The sequence below is a fragment of the Phalaenopsis equestris genome, unplaced genomic scaffold, assembly GCF_001263595.1.
Source record: "Phalaenopsis equestris unplaced genomic scaffold, ASM126359v1 Scaffold000002, whole genome shotgun sequence".
Lineage (NCBI taxonomy): Eukaryota > Viridiplantae > Streptophyta > Magnoliopsida > Asparagales > Orchidaceae > Phalaenopsis > Phalaenopsis equestris.
Window position 1 is genome coordinate 30,808,794 of NW_018164444.1, and position 10,343 is coordinate 30,819,136.

At 46.2% G+C, this 10,343-nt stretch overlaps 2 protein-coding genes and 1 non-coding gene across 3 annotated transcripts; all 3 read right to left on the reverse strand.

The window, feature by feature from the left end:
• Positions 1-2,597: 2,597 nt before the first annotated feature.
• On the reverse strand, positions 2,598-4,807 carry LOC110036396 (ribosomal protein S7, mitochondrial). Its single transcript, XM_020740833.1, has one exon. The coding sequence runs from the start codon at positions 4,753-4,755 to the stop codon at positions 4,309-4,311; it is 447 nt and encodes a 148-aa protein (XP_020596492.1). The 5' UTR covers positions 4,756-4,807; the 3' UTR covers positions 2,598-4,308.
• TRNAK-UUU lies at positions 3,216-3,288 on the reverse strand. The gene has a single exon. It is a non-coding gene; the product is annotated as a tRNA-Lys (tRNA).
• Positions 4,808-4,939: 132 nt separating the features above from the next.
• Positions 4,940-7,179, reverse strand: LOC110036406 (ATP synthase subunit 9, mitochondrial). Its single transcript, XM_020740843.1, has one exon. It carries the CDS (start codon positions 5,357-5,359, stop codon positions 5,030-5,032), a length of 330 nt encoding a protein of 109 aa, XP_020596502.1. The 5' UTR covers positions 5,360-7,179; the 3' UTR covers positions 4,940-5,029.
• Positions 7,180-10,343: the final 3,164 nt, after the last annotated feature.

Here is a 10,343-nt window from a genome sequence, read left to right on the forward strand (position 1 = left end):
ACCCACAAATCAATGCATTTTCCCACATTTGAACTCCTTCTTTGAATTCATCTTCAGGAAGAAGAGAACCAATATCTGGCACAGAATCCAATCTCTTCTAGCGCCTTTTCCACTCCTCCAGATTTCATGAATTCTCATGGAAAGAATTCATGAAATCTGCTGGCTGCTGCTTTCTTGCACTATCCTTCCAGCTAGCTTCCATACTCAGTTTCTCAGTTGTATTCATCCTATTTGTCAGTCAAGCAGGTGATCTCCTTAGTGTAGCAAGCTGAGAACGGTTCAACTTTGATTCCAGAATAACTCTCATTTGTTTGTGCCAATCTCATGAAAACTTCTCAGCAGCAAAAAAAACATCAAATAGGTGGAGTGCACAAGCTCAGACTACTCACTTCTTCCGGATTTCCAACACAGTAAGCTCAAAAAAACAAGGCACGTAGTGACACCAGATTTCTAGCAGTTTCGCAACAGATTCACAACAAGAAAAGAAAACTCCCACTAGACCCCCACTCCCAACTCAGAAACAGCGAGAAAGTCTCAACTGTACCCCCAAACCCAAAACACGATGGGGAAGAAGGGTCACAGAAATTGACTATCTCTGAGCTGGCAAAAGCGATCTCTCATGTTGAAACTGATGGAAGAAATGGAAAGATCGCCTTCGATTATGGGGCGGTAGACGCAATCTTCAAAAGCAATGCTCAGCGACGGCCAACAATGGGCGGTGGTGGACGGCGGCGATACGTCGAAGATACATCAATCTTAGTAGTGGTAGTGGCGAAGGACCGGAGCTTTCTTCTTTGATTTCAAGATAGGAGGCCTTCGCCCCCTTTCCTTCGCTGCGTTCAGGTTTTCAATTCGTGGGAGAGCGTCAAGCCGCCCTGAGACTCTATGCATTCATCTAAGGCAACCATTAGGTTGGTCGGACAAAGAAATTTTGATCTCCGACATATGGTCCAACCTGTAGTTGGGCAAAAGTGAGAGAACTAGCTCCCCGTGACTCATTACCATAGGGCTCGAAGTCTAGCCGCCGATAGCTGTTTACTATGTATGGTATGGAGCCGTACCTCTCGATATGGTTTGGGTATCTCTCTACATCGAGTTCAGAAAATGTTGACCAACGAGACTTTTTTTTCAGACATTCTATCAGATGAAAGAAGACCAGAGGCGCGAAGCGTGCAAGTAATGCGGGTCTTTTTTCGTTAGGGGGAAAGAAAGGGGTGGGCTCTTCCCATCCAAGAGATCGAGTGATTCCCGGAAGGTTTGCCAGAGCGCATTTCTTGTATTGTAGGTATTGGGCTACTCTTTCATAAGGGAATTCTATTCTAGTTCGGTGCGAGGTCAGTCAAGCTACGCTCATTGATGATCCTCTGACAAATCCCGCTAAGCACTCTCGTTCTAGCTTTCCGTTGGATTGCTTTGGATGCTTCCTGTCCTTTAGCAGTTTCAGAAAGTGTGAAGTAAGAGTCTGCTCCTGGAGTGGAGGGACATCGGCTTCTCCCCCTTCATGCCAAAATCTTACATGAATCGGCGGCTGAAATGGGACAAAAGAGAAGAAAGAGGAGGCGAATGCCCACTCTACTATCAGGTTTCGAAACAGGATCTAAAGGCGCTAGCTGAGCTCTTCGATTAAGGAGCCGTTAGGCCACTCGACTGATAAGGAGAGGCGCTAGAGAAGATTCCCAAGTAGGGTTTGTTTTCTCGTTACCTTATCTATTGCCTTATAGCGCCTTAGGTAGCGTTAGCTAATACCCTAAGAGAATAGGTCTAATAGATGGATTGAGGGGGGACATGCCTTCGAGAGTCTATAGTCGGGAATGGGTTGCATGGATAGCTGGTTCTCGGGCAAAGAGAGCAAGCGGAAAAGGAGAAAGGGTCCAGAGCAGCGGGATCGGGTATGCGGTATGCATCTGACCCCCGGTCAATCTCTTTCTCTAGGCTCACGAAAATATCTGGATTTCTTTCATTTCCTTTCTTCCTGGACTAGTGGCTAGCAGACTTTATCCAGTAGCGTATGTCCTGTTGCCTATTAGCGGCTTTCTTACCTGAACTATGAAAAAATGGGCATATTTCCACTTTCCATCTCCAGGCCTGCCAAAAACTGCTCACTTACGAAATAGGCCTAAGCCTATGCCAATGGACTCGTGACATCCATGCACTGAGTCGTCAAATGACGCACCCAAATTCTACGCATCGGCCCACAGGTGCCCAAGGCCCGAATGACCAAGCCTACATGCACGGGCCGGCCCATCCCAAAAAGTCCTAAAAATGATCGGGCTAGCGCTTTTCTTCTTGTGTTTTTTATTCATGGCATCATAGCTACACGAGGGAAAGCGATGCTGCCCACTCTGCCGCAAAAGGGGGCCGCTTTCATCCCCCCAAAAATGCCAGTTCCACCATCAGGGCCCAGCAAGCAGCAGAATTCTGTTCCGAGGCTGCGTTTCATTCCAGCAAAAGTAGTCTATGGTTCAAAGCGCCTTGTTCCATCCGGCGCGAATCCCCTCCATCACTAGTCTAGTGGAGGTGTTCTTTGTCTTGCAAGAATGAAGAAATGTACGAACACAAAGAATGAGCAGACCAGCCCACTTTTCTATGTGGGCTCATTTCAGAATGTCTTTTTTTTTCAGAAAGAAGCGCGCTCCTAGTTAGTGTAACGTAGGTGTCTTTCTCGGTTGATGGATGGGATCAATGCCTATATAGCTTTGTAATGTTCTTTTCATGTTGATGCTAGATTCAAGAATCTAATTGCTCAAGACTGAGTCCCATTCTTGAGCAATTGTCTTTCTGTCAACGAACTTCAAGTCTGAATTGTACTCGACAGGAAGCGTCACAGCCTAGGTTTGGGCCGCCTCCGATGTCGATCTGCAGTAAGAGTTTTCGAAAGCAGCCTATCTAGTTTTCTTTCCGAGGTAGGTTCTATTCACCTAGAGCGATTTGCCTGCTTATTTCGTGGTCACCCTGTTATGTATGTGCAAGCCGAACTACTGCCCTAAATCCTGCTTTGGTGCGTCCCACCCCAACTCACTAGTGCTTGACTTGACTCTCCCCCGCGCCCTATCCAATGAAGAAGGAGAAGGCCGGCCTATCGATGACCGAGCCAGTTTGAAACTACTCCTGACCTCACACAACGAGCGAAGTTGTTTCTGAGAAAGGGGCGAGTCTCAAGGCCAAAGAGTGCTCTTTGAACGCTACTATGCATCCTTACGATGAGTGGTTTTTTTGGGGTATAGCAGGACTTGAACCTGCGACCATTAGGTTAAAAGCCCAATGCTCTACCAACTGAGCTATACACCCGATTTGACAATCAGGGTTGGTGCGGAAAAGAGGGCGGCCTGGCCCCTTTTCTTCTTGACTTTCAGAATCAAACTCTTGCCTTTTCTTCTTATCATATCACAAGGGCGCGGCTCTGTATGAGGCTCGTACTGCGGAGAAAGTCTGGGAGTCCTTTCCACTCATTGAAGATTCTATCTAGAAAAGAAGGTCAACGGGGGAGACTACAGTAGCTCTCACTGAGACTATATACGAAAAAGGTAAGGCGCTAGCTTGGAGGCGGGTTCGACCGAAAGGAGCTGTGTTCTATGGTTTGACGTTGTTCCGGTCGAGCACTCTCTTTTCTTTGTCCAATTCCGTCTGACCAACCGGTTGTGAGGCTGGACCAGGTACGAAGAATGCCTGCGGCCCTCTTCCATTCTCAGGCACGAAAGTTGCTGGCCAGCGCCAGCTCAACTCTTCGAGAGCCGGACAAGAAAGGAGTGGTGGAGATTCGACAAGTCAAGACAAACTCGATAAGGTCCAGTACAGTAGTACGGAGAAAAGTGCTTCCGAGCGAGAACGAGAAAGAGGCAGATGATCGGTTTGCTACGCTACGTACGTTGACCTTGACTTGGCAGATTCAAAAAATTGAACCACCACTAGGGACTGGTACGTCATAGTCCGACTCTTTTTCCTACCGGATGATGATGACAGCTAGCTTCCCTCCCTTTGAAGTGGATTTCTCAGCTCCACGAGTCACTAGAAAGAAGGTGAAAGGCCCACTACTTCTTCATTCATGGCCTCTTGATTTGATCGAGTTTCGTATTCATTCGACCTGAGTCAAAAGAGAAATAAAGGTTATTTTATGCAATGCATAACGGGCGGGCCTCCTGTGGATTCCTCCAACTCAATGAATGAAGGGGGGAGTCTGAGGAAGGCCGACTTTCTTTCTAGATGAAGATGAAGAAAAGCGAGAGTTTTGATTGAAAAGAAAAATCAAGGCGCTAGTCAAACATTTCTGACTTCAGAAGATGACTGAAGAGCTCTTTATGTGGTATCACTTTACCACCATCTGAAATGCGCGAAACTTCGATTGGTGGAAGCCAGTCCATGAAGATTCTCCCTTCTCTGACGTGCAATTCCCCTCTTTCGGTAAGCATCCAGTATCTCAGCAAATGAACATTTCTCTAAGCTTATCCTGTAGCTTATACGTCTTTTGAAAGCTGCTCCAAGGATCCAACGAATAGCTAAGGTTTGTTGACGATCCCTGGCTACAATCCCAGGGACATCATAAAGAGTACCTGCGACTCCTACTTTGACCACTTCGCATATGGGCTTGATATTATCTACGGCGTCAACCATCAGTTTGATTACATCGCGTTCAGTTCGAGCTGGGCGATGAAAAGTTTGATAAACAATAGCACGAGCTCTCGTTCTTTTACCATCGATCATGCGAAAGTTGACCAACTTCTTGATTAATTGTTTTTGCTCACCATCCAAGTCCCCCATATAGCTGAGAATTTCCGAGCAATTGGAAGCCGCTTTCGATGACGAGGCCGAGAAATTGAGATTACGCGATCGTTACTGTCCATCTTGATCAGCCAACTCCCCTGTTTCCTTCCATAACTCAGATCGTACGAATGGATGACTGACCCACGGCACAACTCAAAGAAAAAGGACGAAAAGCCAAAGGTCCCCAGATAAAGACAAAGAGATATTGACTTTGATCAAAACACTAGAAAATGGATGATCGTAGATATGACTGACTAGCGCCTTTTTGCGATCAGAAGACGAATGAGATCAGAGACGCCATCATTGGGGCAAACGATGCAATAGCTTCGGTGAGAGCAAAGCCCAAAATTGCATAACCAAATGATTGTTTAGCCAATGATGGATTTCGCGCCACGGAATGAATCAAAGAACTGAAAACGTTTCCAATACCGACAGCAGCTCCCGCTGAAGCAATTGTAGCTGCTCCGGCACCCATTGATTTAGCACCTTCTAACATCTCGAGTCTAGAATTCTCGTCACGCTTCGCTTTTCCTTCGCTATTTCCTGGATTCTTCGTCGATTCCTCTGCCCCACCTTCCTTTTGTTTGACACCGGTCACCATCTGATTCCAAAAAGCAGCGCATCATTTTTTTCAAGAAGGATGATTGAGCGCCCATGGAATGAAGCTCCTCGAGATATCTTTTCAGAGTGACGGGGAGATGCTCACTTCCACCAGCTCCACCAGCAGGCCGAAGAATGTGCAGTCCCTCTGTGTCAGAAAACTTTCCTTCTGGGTCAAGGACAGAATTCTTTCTTTCAAAATCAGAGTCTCTTCAGCCCGAACCGGACTCGAAAAAAGAGACATTTTTTTCTAGCGCCTTTATCTAGCGCCTTTGCACCATTGCATTTTTTTCCGCTTCGCGAGCGGCAGGAGTCGAGAATAAGTGGGAGTGATGATCCTTCTTTTCTCTTTTCTGAAATTTTCTTCACTAGAGCCTCTAAATAGGGGAGATTCCAATCGGGGGCTGGAGGGACTACATTGAGAGAAATATCTAGAGGAATGAGACTTGAGAAAGAACTCCAAAAGATCAGTCGATAAAGAATCCTTTTCATAAAAAGAGAGAAGAATCTAGCGCCTTTTCCGATGTCTCCTGACGCATGCTATGATCAGATCAGCAGATCCGCGAGAGAATAATCAATCAATCTGATAAGGAGGAGTCATAGGAGTAGGAGGCAGAGCTCAACTCGCAAGCTTGACCTAGAACTCACTGCTATCAGTGGGAGCCTAGATTCTTTCTTCTTTTTCTTTTCTCAGAGCAGGCCGGTTAGGCCTATCGGAGTTTCCCAAGCATATCTTCTACCCATTGAGATCGCTGTCACTCAGTCAGATGCTTTTTTGAGACTAAGACTTTGACTTGATGTCAGACGTCATCGTCTTTTTTCCCAGTCACTTACCCTTACCTTAGAAAACCAAACAAATCAAACCCGTCTGGCGATCGGAGAGAAGAGTAAGGAAAGGACGAGCGAACTACTAGAAAGAAAAGAGGATTTTTTCGAATGAAAAAAAAGAGAGAAAAAGAGATCTTTTCTGAGTTTCTTAGTCTGAAAAGGAAAAGAGTGAGCTGGGAATGCTCCTTTTTAGCTCTAGATCTAGATCTTGAATGACTTTCTTTTGATTGGAATGGAGGGCTCCCCCTACTGACCTCTTTTCTCTTTTCCTACTTGAATGTTCGAACATATGGGGATCACCGGGTCATTCAGCGGATGAGTGTAACCGATCTTTTTTCTGGCTGAGAGTGAGAGCCAATTCCCGGACTTGAACTGCCAATGTTATTACTTTCAATAGAAAGAAGATAAGAGATGAACTTCACTCGTTTTTTCTTTTTCATAAAGGCTCGGTCGGTTGGCATTTAGCTACTCTCCCGGCCAGCCCAATCGATATAGGACAACTTGGATGTGTTTCTTGGAGGTTGGCAATCGGCTACATGTCATGTTGGAGTTGAAGCATATGAAATTCTCTTACGCTTTGTTGAGATTTCACTTCCTCAAATGAAAATCTTACGAGGAAGATAAGATGGTGAGAAGTTAGGTTAGGATAAGAGCTTTCTCAGATCACAGTAGATCAAAGTCAGTGACACGGGCCTTCCATTTTTTTGTTTCCGCAGAAGAGAGAAAGAGGCTGATCATTTGCCTACTGTGCCCGGTTTAGGGTCATATGAATGGGAAGCTCAGTCAGCTAGAAGTCTTTCCATCAACAGTGGCTAGGTATGGTAGGTAGTTTTGCGGTACTTTCTCTGACGCCGCTTCCTCGTCTGACGTTAGAGTGGAGTTTGAGGTTAGGGGGATCATATGTGAATCTTGTTCACTACGTGCCTCTTCTTTTTTTTATGAAATTTCAAGAAACAAAAGCCATATACCCCCTTTTCCAGATCAAAATAGGGATTCCGGTGCCGAGTCCTCCTTTTTCTTTTCAATCCAAACTCTTGTCTTTTGATTAGGACATGTTTGACCATCGATGGAGTTGCCTTCCATATAGAGATCCAGTGGCAGTTTATAGCTATCCAATTGACATTGCAGCAGGAGTTTAGAGGGCTGGATTGGGGGCCACACTGGAGGAACTATGGGCTTAGCATTCTTCACCTAATATGTTAGGAACAAAGAAAGTAGTTAGACAAAGTGACCCGAAGGCAACTGTATGGCAGGAAACTCTTAATGGCTTACGGAGCTTATTCTAGATCTGGCAGGGAATCTATTTGCTCACCTGGACCGCTACTCTAAGGCCATACCTATAACTGACTAGGTGCGCCAGCATTTTGACTATGTAAGGAAAGGCGGAAAGAAGGACCGCAACTGGATACTACCTGAACGATTTTTCGCTAGAGGGGAACTTGCCTGGCCTTCCACTGGCTAAAAAGACAAAACTTTCTCACAGAGTAGGATGGATTAGACTGAAGTGCAGGCTGAAAAGAGCCCGATAGCTTAGACAGCTGGTTTCAAAGATAGAGCTTCCCATACTTCTAGCTCTCACGCACTAGCTTTCTAGCCGCCCTTGATCCATATGGCTCGCAGGCTTCAGTACTCTCACTCGCTTCAGGCAACTTCCAATGGACCCCAATCCAATATTACTCCTAACCTGACTCGGAATAAAGGAAGGGGAAGATCTATTTCACATTCACAGCCGATATGTGAGAACTCTCTCTCAAAACTCATCTTAGAGTCACAATAGATCCGCTGTGAGTTGGTATTCTGAGTACTAGTGCTTGAAAGTCCTCTTTTTATCAGCGAGCTTCCGGCCCTACCTTACTCTACCTTGGTAGTCTCTCTTGGTCTTATCAATTTACACCCTACGGGCTTGGCTCCTTCAGGCAACTCTCAGAAACAAAAACTTCTGACATGAAGTTCAGATCCTCCTTAGCATCATACCACCTCGAGGAATCCTTCCCACCAATGGCTTGTGAAAATGTGACTGGGTCATCTACAAGTGTACCGTCCTCATAAGAAAAGGCAGGTCACCGTCTCCTTTCAGGCTCACTCTAACAGTTCCTTCTTTCAGTCTCTGTTATATACGTATATAAATCAAGTTTGTTGACGATCAGCCAGCGCCCAATAGAGCCTAGCCCTGAGGACCAAAATGGTCTAGCGAAGCCGGTACCCGCTTGGTGTCAGTACTTCTCGAACTTGATGAACACAGCTTTTCAGTAGAGCATAATTGTAAGGTTAGTGAACATCAATTTCCATTCTGAAATTTCAAGATTGAAATGTTCACTCTTGAAAGAGAGATTTTGTGGGTGTTCAGTCGAGCTCCTTCATTCCTTGCCCCGCTGCGCGCCTTCTTGACTTTCAGGAAATCTCGTATCTCAAGAGAGATTGATTTGGGCAGAGCTGGACCTGAGACTGCTGGTGCGGTGCTTGCCGATCCAGGAAGAGCTAGATCATCTCCTTTGGCTTGGGGAAGCCCCTTTTCTCAGAGGATCATGACTGAAAGATAGTCGTTTGTTTGATTTTTGTACGCTTGAACGTAGACTTCTCGATCAACGCCCCTCTTTGTTGCGGCTGTCCTATCCCGGTTCCACAAAGCTGGATGATTTAGGGTCTGGTCTCACTTCTCGAGCCCTTCTTTTCAAGCTCAACTTCATCCTCATCCGAAGGTCGAGAAAGGAAGCGGCTTGAGTCCACCTTCATCTCAAGAAAAATCGTCAAGCTTGCTGGGCTGCGAGTCTCGTTTCATCCACCGCGTCGATCCAGCCTTTGGCGTGTTTTCCTCGTCTGTGAACCCGGCCGTCCTGAACGATGGAATTTCCACTTCCAGTGGGAGGACCGCTTCTGCTCCGAACACTAGTGAATAGGGCGTGGCCTGTGTTGGAGTCCGGTAGGTGGTTCGGTATGCCCACAGCACTTCTGGTATCCTCAAGTGCCAATCGCGCTTGGAGTCTAAATCAGACACCCTATTATTGAGTCTTTAGGGGGTCGAAGATTTCCGGCTCGGTTTCCGAAGGCAAGACTGGAGGTAGGAAGCTCTCTCGCCTTTTTTTTGAATGAAAAGAAGAAAACTGTCGCTCACGATCTCTTAGCATCTCCACCTGTCCCTTTGTTCTTGATTTCTTATTGACGAAATGGGTCACCAATTGATAGATTCAGAATTGAGCAATGAGAAAAGAGGAGTGGGTGAAAAGGTTGATCGAATCGAAGGCGGTTCTTTTGACTTCCTAACAAAAAGCCCTTAGCGCACCTTAGATCCAACCAATGCTTAGTGAGAGAAAGTGGGGTCTCAAGAAAAAAATGAAAGACGTAGATTGTGTCTCACGCATAGAGCATAGATTGGAAGGGTTTCAATACTACAATAGATGCGATTCAGAAGAAGCAAAGCTTGCGTCTTGGAACACTACTCTTCTCGCACGGTTTTCTGTCCAATCTGTGTGGAAACTGATCATCTCTCATTCAGAAAGCTGGCCCTGGATTCCAATCCATACCCAGAGTACACCCGTGAAGGAATTGAGACCGCTCCTGCAAAGGCAGAAGAACGGAAGGTTGGGGATGGATATGAGAGGAAAGACACAGAGCTGAGTGAGTCCCTTTCAAAATTGTCCGAATGAGACACATAAAAAAAGAAAAGCACAACATGGGCGCCCGCTAATTCTAAGTTGGGGAAATAGAAAGAGAAGAGCCTTGATCAAAGAAGTGGGATAACCCAGTCTAAACAGAAGAAGAATTTTCAAAGGCCGACCCTTGACCCCCTCGGAGTAGTATGAACGGAACTGAACCAGAGCCCGATCACTGTCTCAAGAAATTCACGAAACCTTAGCAATGCAGCTCAGAAAAGAAGTCAGGGAATTTTTTCTCATCCGGCCATACCAATCATCACTCACCGTCTTAGTGCAAAGGATCCATACAATCACCAACTCCTCTCTTAGCAGACACGGGAACGTAGACTCGCTTGGATGCTCTTGCTTTGAGAATGCACGCGGGAGAAGCGAGAGGCCACGCCACGCATACGACCGATCCTCCTATCCCTCCTAGGTCACATAAGCCAGGGCCTTGGATAAGGATCAAAGCTATATTGGATAGGGCTTCCCGGATTGAGTTTCTACCGTCTTTTCAATCGTCGG

Excerpts from the sequence above, each read along its gene's own strand:
- LOC110036396 (XM_020740833.1), bottom strand. The coding sequence starts at position 4,755 with ATGGGGGACTTGGATGGTGAGCAAAAACAATTAATCAAGAAGTTGGTC.
- LOC110036406 (XM_020740843.1), bottom strand. The coding sequence starts at position 5,359 with ATGGTGACCGGTGTCAAACAAAAGGAAGGTGGGGCAGAGGAATCGACG.